We start from the raw sequence: 19,768 nt of genomic DNA on the forward strand, positions 1-19,768 counted from the left end.
TACCTTAAATAGCATCTAGCGTATCAAAGCTTGAGAGGATCTGCCGGGAAGACTTGGATAAACAGCCCAAATCCAGGTGTAAAAAGCTTTTAAAGACTTACTCAAGAAGCTGTAATTGCTGCCAAAGGGGCTTCTGCAAAGTAATGACTTCATTTTGATCTTTCATTAATTTTTGAAAAATATGTTTTCACTTTGACATTATAATTATAAAGTTTGAACCAGTCAAAAAAAAATAAATGATTGATCGGTTGAAAACTTAAATTTACTGATATGAACTGCGGGTCTTTATACTCTTAATGGGACTTAAAAGATGTATATTTACAACAATCCCACGACAACTGATATCCTCCATTTACTGAGCTTCATTGCAATGTTGAGGGGTTATAGCCCGTAAACCTCATTCAAGGCACATCGCCATTAACTGCTGTCAAAGTTAGATTGCTCATTCGAATGAAGATTTTTGAAAACGCAAGCCCCGTGGTGGTGAAATGATCTTTCAAGGACTGGATGTTTTTCCTGTCTTTGCTTGTTTGTGCCTTGTTTTATGGTGTATGATGGGTAATTGAATGAACTGATTAATGCAAGAGAGATTTAATGTATGAACGTTCTCATATGCAAGGTCTAAACATGAGTTATACTCTATATATTCGACTGTGAAGCTTTTTGCTAATAACAGTTTGTTTGGTTTTATTTGTCTTTTTTTATGTAGATGTCTAAAGAGCAGCTGATACTGAAAATGAGCATAGTCTCCAGAGATAGTTATTTGTATTTTGAGGGGGGCTGGATCATTTTAGTTATAATATAATAATATTGCCACACCAAGGGATGGATCTTCACTATTGTGAATAATATTATTTTTTCAAATTAAATTAGCATTCATAACTCATTCTATCCAACCCTATCCTATACTACTCTTCTCTTTTTAATCCCATCCTATTCCATTGTATCATAATGTAATGTACTTTACAGGACAATTGTACACCATAACGTATGGCAACTCATTGCATCATGTCGTAACATATCCTATCCCTTTTCATTCTATCCCAGCCCATCCTCCTAGACGCTCATAAAATCCACTGTAAACCACGTCTCCTAATTCCTATTTATTGTATGTGCCTAAATATACAGTATGTTAACAAGGTCCTGGGGGCACATTTTGAGTGCCTGGCAATTGAAAACCCTCCGTTCCAATCAATGATAACAATCAGAGAGCTACACTAACTCACGCACACTTACATATGCATTCTGGAAATGTCTCCTTATGCCATCCAATATCATTTTTTACCTGTGGATCACGAAACCTGTTTCCTTGAAAAGACACAGCGAAGAAATCCAGCAACTAAAGGGTCATAATGCCCATGACAGTTAAGGGGGAAGGCGTGTGCTGATCCCTGCAGTAATATATCCCCTCAATCTTCCCACTGTGAGCCTCTTTCGATACCAAAAACAACCAAAAACAATATGGGCAGAAGTAAAATTAGTATAATTGGTGGCAAAGCGGTTTATCCCACACGTCTTACATTTAGGAGGAGGTGGGGAAGGCCTCCAAGCTCCCACATTGGAAAAAAAAAAAAAGATGTATGCATGCAGACTGAAACAGAGGAGACTGGAAAAGGAGGGGAGGGGGTAAAAAAGCAAAAGAAATAAAACACAATAGCATCCCACCTGTGACTAATTTCCAGCGTGTGTTGTGGAAGTATTGTTAATGTGTGGCTCAAGTCGAACGCGCAAGCGTCGTAGGAAACAGCAGAGACAGCAGGGTGAAGGTAAAAGGTGAAGTGAGACAATTTTTTTTTTTCATATCAGAGATGGTTTGTTTGCCCCGAGCCTGAGTTGTGCCTAAAGTGCCATAACATTACAGCACTCCTACAGATGAGATCAAAGGCTCCAGCGAGAGATCCTCCGTGGCTTTGCTGGCAAGCGGCCGTCCCATCGCTGAAAGATCTTTTCAGGGCTTTTCCACGCATTGACTGATCGCACAGAATGCACTCTTAATGGAGACAGGAAATGCCACATACAAAAACTTCCTTTCTTTCTAAGTATGGCCTAATATTCAGAGATTAAGCTTTCTTGTTAATTATTTTCATTTTAATTAGTAAATCTTAATTAACAATGAACATTTACCCTTAAAATATTTTGGCTTTGGAACGAAGGAGGGGGTGAAGAAAAGAGAGAATAAATATGACAATCTTTTCGGGACCTCCGGGCAGGATTACTGATGCAGGCTGCCATAGTTATTAAACACGTTCTAAATTAAATGCCTCCATGAATTTTGCACAGAAATATATTTTCATAGTTTTGCATGCCAAATGTGACATTTTAGATTTCAGATTCATCTCGCCGCAGTAATTTTCAAGAAATGTCATATAAACAAAGATTTTGTCATTTACCAAAAGAAATTACTATGCGTGGCAGGTTTGGCCATTGCTTCTCTCTTTCTTTCTCTTTTTTTTTTTTTTTTTTCTTTTTGCCTCTCCCTGCTTTGCCCCCTTTAGTCTGCCTGCGCTAGTTGTTTCAAGTCAGCAAGCCATAAAAAATCTTTATCTCAGTGAAACACAGCAATTTGGGAGATAATCGAATGGTGACTGGGGGGCACAAACGCCAGTCTGAGGAATTATACCACAATCTCCCCTGCATTTACAACCTTCCTCAAAGCCAGTTGTCACCCTGGAAGGAAAGCCCCCGACTGAAGATTCATTACATCTTTAAGCCAGCAAGGTGGCATGGCAGGCTCATCCCCAGATGCAACACAACAGCACACTCACTCCCACAGCTGGTGATGCTACTGCTAAAACTGCAGTCCCCCCCGTCTCGCTTTTTCTCGATTGGTTCCCCCTTTTTTTCTTCTCCCCCTTTGCTGCTCGGGTTTCCTCTTTTCAGATTGCATTTTCCACCTACTGATGTCTCCTCAAACTAGACACACTACTCCCAAAAAAGATAGAAAACCAATCTTTAAAAGTTCAAATAGAAAGTGTAGTCGGATAGGCAGCATATAGTGTTGGGGATTCCTTCTTACCTCACCATGGTGTAGTGCCTGTATGCAGTTATGTTCAATAATTAAGATTTTTGAGGCTTTTTGTCAGATTAAAAGTGCCCTTTGAAAATAACAACCTTTAAGCAGGTAAAGAATCATGATTTTCATGAAGCCCATATTTCTGTGTCAAACTTGTTTTTTTTTTTTTGATGATCCGGTGTTGTAATATTCTAACCTTGAGTGTCATGTTTTTATTAAGCTAGAAGCAGAACATCATCATAATTAACAGAAACAAAGGCTTGAAAACATCAGCCTGTGTGCAATTAACATATATAATGTGTTTCATTTAGCAAATTGAGTTACTGAAATAAATGCACTTTTCAATAATATTCTAATTTATTGAACATGATTATGTGTCGCTGTGTAGGCATGCTCACATCGAACCACTTTTAATTTTAGCCTCTCTCACAGGTTCCATTTACTACCCCTTTACAAATAGTTACATCATTTAGCTTTTTTTTTTTTTTCTTTTTAGCAAAGAATGCTATTTTCATTGTGTGATTTGTAAACACCTCAGGATCAATATTTTTCCTGTGAAATCACACTTTTTCCACCGAGGCTGTTGCAGTACATAATGCTGCGCAAGCTAATTCTGGGTTCTATGACAGAACCCGTTTGGTTTTCAACAACCAGAAAGCCAGTTTGGTGTAACGTCACTATACAGCCTCAGCATTTCTTTATAATTTTAGATCAGAATACTTTATTCTTTTTTGTATTATTTTTTATTGCTAATAATTGTGTGTGTCTTTGCCACTGTCACAGCTGAATAACCTCATCGTGGGACAATAACAGAACTGTTAGCGTCTCTCATTTAGTAAGCTTACCTCTGTCTTTTAGTAAGCTTACCTGCATATGTCACATTATTTACCCCAGTATCCCCGCATTCATTTCATCAGTTTAATTAATTAAAGCTGCCATAAAAAAACATACTTGCTTTGTAAATGTGTGACATAAAACAGGAATGTTTAACAGTCCCTGGTGATAACAGAAGACCAAACAATGTTTAAGAACTGGGTCAGAAATGGCATCTATGGATTCTGTAGATGGAGTCTGTGATTGGTGCGCTATACGGAGTATTGACCTAGTTATGAGCAACACCAATCAATGTCCGATGACGACGTGCACTAACAGCACAACACCATCATTTTCTATCAAAGCAGCCACACCAGAGGTGTCTTGTCGGTGGCCAATGCTCCAAGGCGCGGTGCTGAGCTAAGCTCTTTAAACCTGCTCTAAAATCATTAACAGTGGAGGTCCAGTTACCAGAGAACTCAACACTTATGCATAAAATATGGTAAAAAAAAAAATAGCATCTAATGCAATGCACCTTAGCCCTATTGATGTGGATTCTGTTTTAGGTCAAGCTATGCGTGTTTCTGCTCTCTGGTCTAAATTAAGAATATAAAAAAGAGAAACTAAGTCGCGACTTTTAAACATGGTGCTCGGAACATTATGAATGGTTTTGGGTCGCCATGTGTTTGGCTCCTGCCAGTTTGACGAATTAGGAAGTGTGTTGTTTCCTGTTTGCGACCCCCCCCCGCTCCTCTTTTATTTTTTTTTCAGGAAATGTGTGTTTCGCAGACCACCCTCGCCTTACCTGCCACGAGGGCCGGGACGCTGAAGAGGAGGACTGTGGGAGCTCTTTGGATGCCGCTTCTTCTCGGCCTTCCCCGAGCGCTCTGAGTGACAGGCTGTCGAGGTTTTTGCTGCAGTGCGCACAAACATGTGTATGTAACACACACCGAGGCGAGGGGCAAACCCTGTTAACAGCCCCCTGGATTTTGGGTCCTCTGTTGTTCCAGTTTGTAGCCAACAGCAGCTCAATCTAATAACAGCACAACAAAACACTTTCCATTGGGTCCGTCCGCCTCTCTCTCCCTCTCTCTCTCTCTCTCCCTTTCTGTGCTTTTCCTCTTCTCTCCGTGGCCCTCTCTCTCTCTCTCTCTCTCTCTCTCTCTATCCCTGCCTTTCTCTGCCTTTCAATCTTATCAGCGGTAATGTAATAAGCGCTTGCTTCGCTCGTCTCCTCGCCACCTCTCTTAATTCCTCAAAATAAAGCAATATCACAGGGGCCCCGGCCTGCCTGTGACTGGGGATAAGATGCTTGTTAAAGGGAGGATAATTCAGCAAATAAACGCTCCGCATCAAAGGCGGGCGCTGGATCTTTCTTTCTTTTCTCTCCTTCTCTCCCTCCCCTCTGTTTGCCTATCAAAAGTATTACACATGCTTTCATCAGTTCACAACACGGCACAATGTGCCTCCTAATGCAATTACTCAACCTCCATTTAAATCAGAAACGGTGGAAACAAACGAATTACACATTTGTTACCAAAACACAAGTCAGCGCTGTGTCTGTTCTAATTCTCTTTCGTTCTCTTTCCTCTCAAAGATGTAGGGAGAAGAAAAGTGAAATAATTTCTCTTTCCATTTCATGCAGATGTAGCCCTGGGTGATGCGTAGAAAGTCTCCCATGTCTAATAGCCACCCACTATTGATATCAGCGAGAATTTACAGGGTTCAAGGCTGTCTGGAGGAGGTCATCTCACTAAACTCCAAATCGCATGCATCAGACAGGGCTGGTGTCCGACTCACCACCCACCCGTAACGCGGGCCGGCGCCAGCCGTGATCCTGACGCGTACATTAGTTTCTTGATTTTTATCGTCTTAGCCAGCATGCTAGTCGGTAATTACTGAAAACTTAAACATGCTAAGCCGATCGCCCGCGGGGCTCTCGCCACAAGATGTGAAGCCTGACCGAAGCGGACGGGGCAAGAATTGATGCACCTCCGAGCCCAATGACATGGACAGATTTCTGTGCCCCTGAGCCATATTACCCACAATGCAATGCCAGCTGACAGCAGAAGCCTCGCAGAGGACATATGAATCTGGAGTGTCAGTGGGAATACAAATGCTTTTCGCACAATTAATGGTTACAGTCATGTGACATCGCTTTTACATATGGGGAGAAATATGAAAGGAGCTGTACTTACCAATGAAACAGTGTGTTCAGCCTGGGCTGGGGTCTCGGTGCTTCATCACAGTCTCTTTGTGAGCTGGGTTCCTTCAAAAAAAAAAAAAAAAAAAAATCCTGAAAAATTGAAGGGATTTTTTTTCCCTCATGAATATGTAAAAGTAAAATTAAAAAAAGGTTCTTAATTCTGTAATAATATACATTATGGTGCCTTTGCACAAGAGTATTCCACCCCTTTCGTCACATATTGGCTCACAAACTTCAGTGTGGTTTGGGTGGATTGTGTCTGTGATTAATTTTCCCATGCTGAAACAGATTTTCTGTAGCATGTAGGTCTAGACTTTTAGCAGGCCATTCAGACAGATGAATATGCTTTGTTCTAAATAAGTCTATCGATCCTCTGGTCGCATCCTCAGGGTCATTGTCCTGCTGGAAGGTGAACCCCGAAATCTAAGTTTCTTCCAGGATCCAACAGATTACCTTGATCCGTTGATTTCTGTTCTAAACAATAGGTTTTCCAGCTGAAGATAAATACACCCTCCCAACACACACACACACAAAATTAAATTGCATGTGTCCAAAAAGTTTTGTTTTAGACGCAACAGACTATAGCACCTTATTTCATGTGTTTGATGAGTCCATCTAATGGCTATTGGAAAAATGTGAAGCGGGACTTCTTATACTAACTCTTGTTGTTTGTAGGTTCTTGCACCTCAGCTGAGGAGAACGGTGGCCCTTCCAGAGTTGACCCTTTTGGCTGATTCTTTGGTCGCCTGCTATCTTTTGGTAGGTTGGCATTTGTGCCACGGTGGTTCCATTTTCAGATGATAGATAGGTGCTTGATGACTGTTTGAAGCTTGAAATAACTACGCTTTTCCCCAATTTCATCACTGGTCTTCAAAATGTTTGTTTTGTTTTTTTTTTCATCCCCGAGGCCTTTACAGAACAGATGGTTTTATACCGAGATAGAATTATAAACACGTGGAACGTGTTTATCAATTAGGTGACTTAGGCCGGCAATGCTAGCACTGGTGTTTTCAGGCTGTCAGTGTAAATAGTCATTTGGAAATGGATGCCATTCATGTGAGATTTTTTAATGTGTCAAGAGTTTGGAAAAAAACATGCATGAGCTTTACTTTCACTTCAAATACGTAGGCTATTATTCACGTAAAATTCCTATGAAATACATTAACTGTTGTGTGGAGTTAAAATGTTTCTGCACTGAATTTAAGTTATTAGATTCTTCAAAAAAAAAAAGTTTAAGTGTTTAAACATGTCCATTTTGCAAGTTAAACACACTGCTAATACAATAAAGAGAGTAAAATATATGACAATGTTTATAAAGAACACTATAAACAGCTTTTTTCCTCTATTAAATCCTCAAAAGAGTCTAAAAATACAGATGCATTTCATTCAACTTGCAAACAATCCATGGTCCTTTACCTCGACATTGCCAGTGAAGAAGGCCAGTAGTCTTCCTTTTCTCTTTGCCCACTCACTCCGTTCCTGGACTCCCTTCTGATCTGGTTGCTAAAAATATATGTAAATGCAAACACACACTTTCTATGGATACCGCCTTATGAAGCAATACAGTGCACCATAATAGCAGAATTAAGCACAAGGAGTAACTGTAATGCAATCTGCAGGCAATCAATACCGAGCCAGACCCTAAAGACATGGAGCATTTGATGAGTGTTTCAGCCAGTTTTACATTCAGTCAGCACATTCACACTCCCCATTCAGACCCGTTGACATTGCTAAGTGACAGCATCTTGCGGAAGAAGAAAGAAAAGAAGAAAAAAAAGCTATAATTTTTAAATAGATGTGAAATCTCTGGTGGATAATGTACTTTCATTCGAAGGTGGGTGTGGAAACAGTAAGAGAGCACGTACGTATTATAGCAGAATAAGATAACACTGATTCCAGGGCTGATAAAGTGGCTGCCACTGATTATCCACTTATATGAAGATGAGTCAACTGTTGCAGGGACTTCCAAGTGACACCGAAACACTGCTGAACATTTGTTCCTATATTACATTTGCTCTCTATTCATGTAATATTCCCAATCTCTTTTCGAATGAGATTAGAACTAAAAATACGGTGAATAGTAGTTCTTCCACCCGTTTACATATGCATTAATGTCTGCAACGCTTTGCAATCTGGATTTCCCAAGACAATATAACCCCAAACATTCTTCTATTTACTCCCATTCCTCTTTTGACTGGGGGAGTATAAACATGCAAACACTTTTTTTTTTTTTTTTTTCAAAGAGGCGTCAGATCCTAATGCTAGTTTTCAAAATCCCCTGTTGTAAAATATGTTGTCATGCTCTATTTTCAGTGAAAAGGTTTTTCAAATAAGCAAGAAAAGGCTGCTTCTCTTGGAGACAAAGAGGCATAATAACACACAAATAAGTTGAAAGACAGAATAAAGCAGAATACATTAATTAGGTGAGAATAGCGCATGCGGTATAGAGGAGAGAGCTGAAATCCATGCAGCAATTTTGAGCTTACGGTGAATGAGTAATCTAACCTCTGAAAAACCTTGAATGTCTCTTTTACAAAAAAAGACATTTCACAGCTGAGATTTTAAGGCATTTGTGAAAATGAATGCGAAAAAATAAAGCTTATAGAACAAGAGAGCTGGGGGAAAAAAAACAGGGTGAAATGAAGAAATCAGTAAAGCAAGTAAGTTACACATACACCCCCGTGAACAGACAGACAAAAGCAGACCAACGCATATGCACACACACACTCACACACACACACACACACGCTCTGTGTCCATTAGCCAAACCTCTGATACACAGCATAATGGACACGGCTGATGTGCTGGTGAATATGGGATGATGACACAGATATTCCTCTTTGTAGCTCTGACCTGCTGCAGTGAAAGGCTGCCAAGCGTGATCATGTCAGGCCGCACGCGTTCCCTCAGCTGCTGGGCGTAGCAGGGGATCACTTCCTCAGCTGCTCTGGCTGCAAGAAAGAGCTCTTGGCACGAAAAACCCCTAAGACTTTACCAGATTGGAATATCACGGCAGCAATGTGGTAAACGGACTGAATTTACGTGCCACCTTTCCAGTCATACTGACCAATCAAAGCGCTTTCCACTACACCCCACCGCACTCACTAACGCACACGTTAATACACCAATCGGTAGGCAACCTGGGGTTAAGTGCCTTGCCCAGGGGCACATTGGCGTGTGACAGGGGAAACTGCAATCTCACCTACGACCATTCCGATTGCAAGACAACTACTCTACCAAGTGAGCCACATGACTACGGCAAATTAGTTTACTGATTTTATCAACAAATTATCATGTTTGAAAGTATCTCAGAGACGAACATCTAGTCCACATTTTTACAAAAATGCAATATTCTACATTATTATGCACTATATGCCACCACATACGGTGCACAAGCTACAATGCTGCATTCAAACACTGCATACAAACAGTATACTTGTAGTAGTATATAGGAATGAAAACAAAAAGGCTAACAAAAGGCCTATATGCCTACACAGTGAATCAAAAGAACAACATTACTTTTTTTTTACCGCTCTTTCTCTGCCCGTTACCGTCCTACCTGCTTGGAGTCCAGCCTCTCCTCCCAGCCAAGAACTACACTCTGCCTGTGCTTTGGCAATGGTATGGGCCTGGGAGGGCCCAGAGCCCGAGGCGTCACCACCACCACCACCACTGTGGAGCAGCAGTCGCCGCTGAAGCACCGGATCACCCGCCTTCACCTCCAACACCTCCTCATCCCTCGAGGCTTGCATCGTACCTGGAGAGATAACGCATCGGTGAGTACGTACCGACACATGCACACAGACAGGCACACACACACACACACACACACACACACACACACACACACACACACACACACACAGGCGAATGGGCATTCATAAACATCGGCACATGCATTCGCATGCTGATGGATGAGCATACTTAGCAGAAACACGCACACACACACACACACACACACACACAGACTTGTGTTTTTGCACAGAAATCATGGAAGTGGACAGTTGCTGAAGCAGAAAGATAAAAATGCAAGGCAAATTTACACAGGCACTCATAGCCGTTGAAGTTTTCCATATTTTCTCATTTTGCAACTAGAAACTTCAAAGTACTTTATCGGGACTTTGTGCGATAGACCAGTGGTTTCCAAATTTTGACCCTGTGGGACAGTGGAGGTCCTCAGAATGACTTTATGTGTCCTGTGACCAAAGCATTTCATTCAGTATTTCACTTTGCTACTTATTTATTTTTTATTCTACTTTTTTTGACCCACTGGTTCTTTCAACTTGTCGACTTTGGTCCGCAAGGCAAAACGTTTTGACATCACTCTAATAGATATTGTAATTATTGTAATCAAACATAATTGTAAAGGGAAGCAGTGCATGTATTTAGAAAATCTTAACAAATAAAAAGCAGAAAGGTGAGACATGCATTTGTAGTTAGCCCCCCTTTACTCTGACACCCTCAAATAAGTAATTGCTTTCAGAAGTCACGTAATTAGTAGGACGTCCATCTGTGCAATGTGACACCAGTATAAACAGCTGTTCTGTAAACTTCTCATCTCAGACCTTTAATTGTAAAACAAATAAATCATTTTTCTTTCTGCCCTGTGATCGTGTGCTAGTTTTTGTTGGTCTACCACAACCAAATTAGAGATTATATTCTGTAGTGAAAGATTACCAGAGGATCTGAATGTGGAATTAAAGGAATGTCCAGAGAAGAAAAGTTTTGAATCATTGTGCAAACACATGATGATCAGTGGGTGTAGAAACCGGGATTAAAAGGTGAATACTGATGATACGTCATTTTTCTCTATGTGGGTATGTATGCATATTATGTAACTATGTATATGCATATGTGTATGTATGTGTGTTTAGGAGCATATCCATGTATCCCATGTATCATATTAATTATATACTGTTTGATACTCAAAATGATATACTAGGTATCTACATAATTTCTGAAAATATGATATTGTTTATATAGTAACAAAAAAACAGGGTGTATATGCTGTAGGACGAAGGGGTAGTGATAATATTAGTTTACCTTTCTACCAACTCCTTTGACTGGGAAAACAAGTTTTCCTTTCTGTGTGTGTGTGTTATGGTTACTTGCATGCCTGTTCAATAAATAAATAAATAAATCCAAATCTAAATCAGAATATTTCTGGTAGCAGCATGGAGAGAAAAAAAGTTTAAAAAGCGTGTTAGTACTTTCGCACGGCTCCGTGCACAAATGACAAGACTTTACTTTTCTGAACAATGCGCTGTGAAAATTTAAATAAATAGCAAGAAATTGGGAATTAACTTGAGCTGGGTTTTTAAAGATTAGAGCAAAAATGTCATAAAGCCGTTCTGGTGTTGCAGAGCCAAACCTTCCTTGCATTTTTTGTTTTATACAAGAATTCTAAACAGTCTGCTCACTGTGCGTCTTTGCAGCGTGACTCCCTCGTCGATAGAAAGCATGACGATTCTTTTAGAGTAAAGAGTCTATTCAACGTGTGCAGTCCAACATGTGTAGGAGCCAAAGCTCTTGTTGGTGCCTAATGCTTTATTTTTTTTCTATAGAAGTTGCTGTCAATGCCTCACGCTTTGCGAAAAACAGGAAGGAACAGAGTGCCAGTTTTGTGTTTGTGCCTTTCTGAGCCAAAGCATAAGAATTCATCATGATAAAATGAAAGAATCGGTATTCTTAGATAGACAGAAAGGTTTTTTTATTTTTTATTTTCAGGATCTTTGTTTGAATAAAACATCTACAGCACTGGCCACTGTCCATTTTATTAATGCGCTGTCTTAGTCATACTCTGTGGAAATGCATGGCTCTTTGTGGCAGGCTGGGAAATCTAAAAACAAAAGCCTGAGAAGCAGTCAGTAAAGATCAGGATCAGCTATGACATACTCCCCTCCTGCCCTGCTGCCACATGGAACACTTGCAGCCCGTACCGGTGGGAGGCAACCATACAACGACATAAGGTAATTGTTTCGAAGTCTATTGTTGCCTAGTAAAGTGCTAACTGGCAGCCGCCGCGGTTTCACATCAGCACAGGAGGACAAGCTCTCTCCCTTCTCCTTCGGTGTCACCCCCTTTGCTTCTCTGTCTCGCAGCCTATTGCGTGGAACTGTTAATCCGAGATCCTCTTTTACATTCTCTGGTGGGATTTTTATGAACATCCCAAGACAATGAACAGGGCCACTAATCTTGGTGGTACAGCTAAATCCACAACAATGGCAAATAATGCGAGCCTGCTAAATTCTCCCATGCTGAAGCGGGCCTAAACCCATCACTCGTGTGCTGGAATTACAAGGGAGGTGCGTGTCGCGGCAAAAGGATCCGGTATAACTGCCGTCACCTAAACAATGCCAAGATTTACCCATCTCAGTGTTGCCTCGATGGGCACAGTACGTCATGAAAGTGAGCTAATGAGGATAGGCGAGGCTGCCACGAAACAATGGCCGTGCATGGAAAGCACAAGTTTCTGTCCCTTTTGAGTTAATTCTTCGTTTGGCTATAGTCCTGCTTTTTGTTTTGCATCCTATCCTTGTCTGGAGTTTTATGGAGTTAACTATTTAAGGCTTAATGTACTTCATGAAATTATAGTGCCGCGCAAAAGCGTTCAGGACTCTTAAATGTGTTTGATTGTGATCTGTGTGGAAAGGAATAAACAGTGTGGAGGCCTTTGTATCCAACCCCACAGCATGACGAGGCCATCATCACAGTTTCACTGTATGGGTTGTTGAGTTCAGGCTTATGTGGTCGGGAATTGGAAATGTGTTCTCGTCTGACCAGAGTAACTTCTACCACCTGTTTGCTGTGTCCTCTAAATGGCTTGCACCAAGCTGCAGAGGGGACTTGTATTGATTTCTGTCACCAATGGCTTTCTTCTTGCCATTCATCAATGAAGTTCAGCTTTACGTGAAGAATCACAAATGGTTGCCCAACAGAGTCAACAGAGTCTGTCAGTAGATCTAAGGATATCTGCATTTTCCCCAGAGTTACCATGCCTCCCGTGGCTTCTTGTCATATTAACGTTCCCTTTGTTTGACTTGTCAGTTGAGAAGGATAACAATGTTTTGTAGGGTTACGGTTGTGCAAACTCAAACATAGGTCAACCTTTTGATTAAATGTGTGACTTCGATAGGCTATCAGGCAAACTGGGTTTAATTTAAGGTTATCAGAGAAAAGGAAGCTGAATAATGTTGCTTGTCGTGTTTCAGAGATTTGTATAACAAAAGCTAGTTTGAAAAAAATGTGTAAGTTCCAGCTAACAGTAACCTTCAGATGACTAATGCTCATGTTGAATGTACATGCATTTGCAGAAGCCTTTACCTTTACAGCAACTTGCAGACGTGGGCATAACGATGCAGTCAATATCAAAGCTAAGTTGCAGTATTAAAGTAGTATGGGGATACGTACCAGGTATGTCTATAAATGTTTCATCTTCATCCAGCAGTGCAGTCATTCTTTCATACAGTCGGCTTTCATCTGCATTCAGTATTTCTAGAAACCAAAACATTCAGAAAATGACTTTACCTTTAGTGAAAATTGCATACATTTATCAGCTTCAAAATTACTTCCTGCTTATCAGACGAGTTAATCTAAACCACATCTTAGCCTGCAAACTGGAGACATTAACTGCAGCGGAGAAGGGTGGAAATGAAGTCCATGCAGATGGGGGTAATGAAATAGGAGCATTAACATGCCTGTTAGCCGGCCTGTCATCATGTGATGAGATTTGATTTGGTGAATCCTTTGATATTACAAGGCAGTGATATCCAAAAGATACAGGTGAAATGGCTTCTCCATTAATAGCCAGGTTTCATTATAACATGCATATTGCTTGGATCCCAAGAGCTTGCTTTTAATAGGCCCACTTTAGCAGAAGGCTGCAGACTATTGATATGGATCTGCATGTGTCTTTCTTTTTTTTTGACTGGGGAGAGAAAAACTCTTCCGTGAAATGAAAACTGACCAATGATTCGTGACCTTCGTCAATGACAACGAGTTGGGTAGCCAATCTAGTAATGCCGTCGTTTGCTGTATTTACATAAAATGTCCCGCCGCCACAAATGGCAGCCTGCCTACCAGTGATCTCTCTCACCCCTCTTTAATGAACCAAGGAGAACCATTATGACAGAGAATGGCATACTTAATTCCAGCTCATCTTCGGCGCTGACCCCGGCCATCCCGCATTGCCTTGGGTCTGTCTGTTCTGGCAATGGCAGGTCAAAGTAATTTCGAACACGTTCATTTCCTTTGGAAAAGTGAGGAGGGAGAGTGAATGAGAAAAGGGAAGGGTTGGGAGAAGGCGGGGAAGGGGGCATGAGGGTTGGTATATGAGAAGGGAAGGAGGGAGTTGTACAGGTTTAGGTTAGTGGTTATTAGAAGCACATGAAGCAAAATTTTAATTCTGAAACTCACACTGTCAAAGGGCAGTGGCAGCGGTGGGTAGCAGATAAGGCAGTTCCAAGATGAGACAAGTTTGGAGGCAGAGAGAGAGAGAGAGAGAGAGCGCGAAGTGGGTAAAAGACTGCTGGGCGTCTCAGAGCACCTCTCCATGGCCTGCAGTGCTCTGGGGCCTAATTAGCATGCCGCAAAAGGTCAAAGCAGGCAATCTCTTAAATACAACTCCCATATGTTTGCCATGTTCAAAAGAAACCAAGAAAGTCTACAAGCCCTAAAATACCTGGAATTTCAAAGACAATACCTTCTAAATGCGCCGGGGTCAGTGGCCTAGAGGAACAGGCGGGTTTGGAAGACCCACTCCAAAGGAAAATAACCCCGGCCCTTGTTTCATTGACATCTTATTAGCGATAACTGACCCTATGGGTATCAAGTCTGCGCCACACGGTTTATGGGAATCAAATGACTCCGGGGCCCGTTCCGTTAAGAGTACACAACACCAAGCAGCTGTCTTAACCCCAAATCCGTCTCATTTACAAGTCTTGAATATTTCACGCCAACCCAAAATTGCTTCACTTACATTGCTCAGGTTGTGGGGCAAAAAGATGCATGATGCATTGAATCATGTTATATATGCGAGACAAGGCCTCCCTTTGTGGGGACCAGAATGTGTTGGGTCTTGGATGCTTAAAAATGTCAGCAGCTGGGTTTGGACAGGAGCACCACCAACCCAAAATTAGCTCACAGGGATCCTTTCAAGCTCATCTAAAATATCTGCATGAGGTTTTCACACCCTGTCCGTACGCTAAGTTAAACACTCAGACCCAAATACTTATTAACCGAGGAGCCGCAGTATGACTTTTCAATGGCACCATAAATTGACTGTGAAATTCACATGTTAAATCCCTCTACACTGTTAGCGACGAGTTTGAACAATTTCTCGGCAAATAGCTCTGAGGTTATGAAACCCTTTTTTCAAATACAAATTTGCATAATGGTAGTAGCTTCGTGAATCGCCTTTTGAGTCATTGCTGTGATTTACCTAAATAGTCTGGCTGCCCTCCAATTCATCCCTCTAATGAAAATTTCAATTATCTGTTCTTACATGCACAGTGCTAGCATTTCTTGTAAGCCAAAGAAACTTTTAACAGAAACAAGATAATAACGTTTTTTTCATGTCACAGAAATATTACAAATATTTTGAGATCTTTCACAATTCGGCTGACTGATGAGTATATGGACAATTTGTTCTGTAAAAAACATTTTTGAGCTACAGACTATTTCTGCTGAAATTCAACTATAATACTGATATAGTCATTGGGTGGCTACAAAACCACATTTATTTGTTAATGTTTAGCTAAAGGGTTTTCCTTTTTAACTTGTCTAACAGTTCTATAAGAAAAGTAAAATTGACGCTGCAAAAATATGTAATTTCAACAAAAACAAAAAAACTATGCTTGAATTAATGGAAGAAACAATTTCTGTTTTACTGAAGTAGATCTTTTTGTAAAATAATAATAATAATAATAATAATAATAATAATAATAATAATAATAATAATAATAATAATAATAATAATAATAATAATAATACTTGATGGTTTGTAATTTGATGAATATTTTTTCTTTCATATGTGATCATTTATAAATACTGGTAGAAATATTTACCTTAAGAAGTATGTAATTGTCAACTCAGTATTTCTTACATGTAAAATAAAATGTGTAAACAATTTTATATATAGTATATATATATATATATATATATATATATATATATATATATATATATATAGTAGTCTGTAATTTGATAATATTTTAATAAACTGTTTTACAAAATTTAATATAGCGTATATAATCTACAAGGTACACATTCTTGTAGATTTTTGTTTGCTTGCACTGTAACAAGCGGCTGGTTTTTGTAGTTTGCGACTTGTCAAAACTTTTAAAAATGTGTCCTTCTATGTAGTCTAACATTTAATATTGTTACAAATGTTACTTTTTTTGTTTACACTGTTAAAAGCAGTTGATTTTCTGTTGTTGACAATTCAACACCAACATCACAAACTTCTCCTTTTACACAGTTTTTAATTTAAAACTGTTATAATTTGGTTTTTGATGTTGTTTCCTTTTATAATTTGGTTTGTACCAGAGATAAAACTTTACGTTTTACGTAACTACTCATTCTGTAGCTCTTTCAGATAATTGAAACATCTGCTGTTCATCATTCTTTCTCAAGAACAACAGTGGTGCCAGTTAATAATTAGGAATCATTTATACAGGCGTTACATAGATCGATGGCCAGGGCCATAGAAACACATTCAGCAAAACAAAGGTTGCTCTAACAGTTGCCCCTTGCCATGGTGACGATTTACTTTTAACCTATCACGTTCAAACCCAATTTTGTTACAATGAAGCAACTATTTTTTTCTTCTTCCACCAACTGACGAGATTTTTCCATCCATCCATTTATTATACCAGCTTAATTACTTTGGGTTGTGGGATGGGGGAAGACGAGGAGCCTGGTGCCGTTTTCAAGTGGTCAATGGCACGCAGTAACGCCTTGACCGGTCACCAAAAACTAAAATACTTTTAAATGTTGTCAGGTATTTTAGGTCTTCTGAGGCAGCTTAGAAGGTGAAATTGAGAAAAACCAAAGTAATACTTTGATCCAAATCATTTTCACCCCCCAAAAAAAGTGCTGTTGGAAAAGTTTTTAGATTTTTTTTTTTTTTTTTTTGGTAATTATTTTTAAACAAATAACTGAATAAACTTAGCAACACTATTTTTTCTGGTGCCTAGGTACCACGAGTCCGAGAAGAAGCATCAGATGCCTCGGTTTTATACAGTATAAATGTACTTTTACTTGGTAGCGTCTCTCTTTCCTTTTTTAAAAGCTGTGGCATTGTAAGTATTACACGAGAACTGGAATGTCTTAGGAGTAAGAGGCAAAAATAAAAGATGAGCATTTTTACAATAATAAAAAAATAAATAAAAAATAAAAAAAAAACAGGAAGAAATATTTCTTCCCACATAAGCGTGATTCTATTTGCATTGCATTAATAATGATGACAATAAGGGTAAAATAATTAGTAACCATCCAGAGCCAAAGCAAAATAAGCCACATTAAATCAAAAATCTAAAATGTGACTCATGCCTGAGAAAACTGGCATGCTCGCAACCTTGAACGCATCCTAATTTACCATCCCATTCCTCAAGAGTTCTCCCTGACATACTGAATTATAAGGGGGCATATTCGTATGCCTGATTGGCCTAAAGCCGTGTTTCGGGGGTGTTGTGAGTACACCACACAGACAGCGGATCGGCTCGGTAACATAGTAGCATATGTAAATGCACTCTCCTATGACTCCAGCCCACCACAAGGCATGTAGCCGAGAGTGGGAGTCAAGGCTGATTGTGTCGAGGGTACTTCTAGATAGAGATAGAACACCCACTACTGTCGAGCGATCTCCAGCGGAAGGAGAAGTTATACGACCGTGCTTGTTTGGACACGCTCGCTTTGGAATGCCAGGACCAAGGGCCCCCTCGAATGGAGAGAGAGCAGGAGAGAAAGAAGGAGGAAGCGAGAGAAAGGTTAGATCAGGAACACATCTACTGTCAACAGATTTGAGGCTAATGAAGAATGAAGCTTCACCTCTTTCTCTGGCAGGGGCTTGCAGCTCCGATTTTTTTTGGTGAGCTGCAAGGGTGCTATCTGGCCTGTCACCTCGCATTTTTCTCCCAAGCCAAGTCGGAGAATTGGAAAGCGCGGCGCTTCCTTCTCCATTGAACGCAGGATTTTCTATGCCCACAACAGCAGCTCTCTCCTCACTCCCTGATAAGATAAGCAGAAACGTAAATTGAAAGGCATTGACACATAGGCCAAAACAACAGCTTAAGGTCAGAATGACTCGCCACAAAAAAACCCAAAAAACAAATTATTTTTTTATATTAGACATATTTACTAATAAAAAAATATCCACTTGTGATTGCTGTGCCCCAAAATGTTCAAGAGCATCCTCCTCAAATGATACTAAAACACAATTAGGTTAAAATTAAATCAGAATCTTGCAGGAGGGGGGATATAGAAAAAAAAGAGGAGAAGAAGAAATGATTAAAATAATTACAAATTGCGCCCTGACAAGCAAGAGCAAAATTTAGCCCAAAGCCATTTGTCTGTAATTAGTTAATTAATCCTTACACAAATTATGAGCAATAACTCATCAAGCAGGACTCACCCATCAGAAATTCAGCCGACTTGGATTTCTTCTGCTTAGGTTGCTGCAGAGCCTTCTGCTGTAACTTCTGGAGGGAAATTGTTAAATGAATAAATTAGCTGCAGAATGAAGATCATCATTTATGATCCGCAACTAACGCAGTATTTTAAATATGGGACGACACTGAAATGTCATTTAATTTACATCGCCGCTAAAGGGGTCAAGCACTAATTGAACAACAGGAGTGGAAAAGAATTTAATCATAAATAGATAAGAAAAGTTGACATGAATGTGTAATGAAGGTCACATTAAAATACTTCCTTCGCGTTTCTAAAATGAATGGGCAACAAAACTATCTCCTGGAAAATTCTGCATTATTTTTTTTTTTTTTTTTTTTTACACAAGTAGGATCAGAGTACAACCGGCTTGGTGCACAGACATGGCTTGCACTTCATGGTTGTGCCTCACTTTACATGAACATAAAGAGTCTTGACTTATGTTCAAGCATCCAAATTTAATTTAAATAAAACACGCTGCGTGTACAAGAACCATCCATACATTTGCTGCCATGCAAACTCTAATATAGCATTGTAGGTGGTCTCCACTTGCATAAAACAGACACAAAAAAAAAAGGATCTCCGAAAGCAAAGACGGATTTCTTTGAAATCACGAACATGTGAAACAAGGCGCATTCTGGCGTTTCCGCAGAGCAGCAGAACAATGCAGAAGCAAGGGGGAAAGGACATAAGTAGTTGTGTTTTTGTGTTACTGATATGTTTACATGTGAATGCACCATATGAAAGAGCTCTGTTGCTTAAAGCGTATGGAGCTCTTTAAGCATTATTTTATGCAGATTCCAGTGATGAACGGTGCTCATGCCCATGAACAGCATGTATTTGTATACAATATTTAATTTCAAAGGCAAAATCAAGGGGCAGACTGTTGTTGGGAAGGGGGTTCCGTTTTAAATGACAGAGCAATTAAAATAGCAGAGGATGGCTTCCAGACCAATCTGGAAAGAGGGGTTTTGTAAATCTGTTTTTACATTCAACAAGCCCTACAGCAAGACATTCATTTATACCACTGAGATTAATGCTTATCTAATTGTAACTTATTTAAAAACCAT

At 39.9% G+C, this 19,768-nt stretch overlaps 1 protein-coding gene across 1 annotated transcript in view; it reads right to left on the reverse strand.

The window, feature by feature from the left end:
• The window catches only part of LOC105927223, a 108,196-nt gene that overhangs the window by 80,823 nt on the left and 7,605 nt on the right, over positions 1–19,768 (reverse strand). The window contains exons 3-11 of the mRNA XM_036134718.1: positions 18,664–18,730; positions 18,081–18,260; positions 14,176–14,280; positions 13,443–13,526; positions 9,592–9,789; positions 8,886–8,983; positions 7,449–7,535; positions 6,025–6,095; positions 4,632–4,740 (exon numbers count right to left, since the gene is read on the reverse strand). Coding sequence (XP_035990611.1) covers positions 4,632–4,740; positions 6,025–6,095; positions 7,449–7,535; positions 8,886–8,983; positions 9,592–9,789; positions 13,443–13,526; positions 14,176–14,280; positions 18,081–18,260; positions 18,664–18,730 — 999 coding nt within the window. The remainder of the gene's footprint in view (positions 1–4,631; positions 4,741–6,024; positions 6,096–7,448; positions 7,536–8,885; positions 8,984–9,591; positions 9,790–13,442; positions 13,527–14,175; positions 14,281–18,080; positions 18,261–18,663; positions 18,731–19,768) is intronic.

The sequence above is a fragment of the Fundulus heteroclitus genome, unplaced genomic scaffold (assembly GCF_011125445.2).
Source record: "Fundulus heteroclitus isolate FHET01 unplaced genomic scaffold, MU-UCD_Fhet_4.1 scaffold_9.2, whole genome shotgun sequence".
Taxonomy (NCBI): Eukaryota; Metazoa; Chordata; class Actinopteri; order Cyprinodontiformes; family Fundulidae; genus Fundulus; species Fundulus heteroclitus.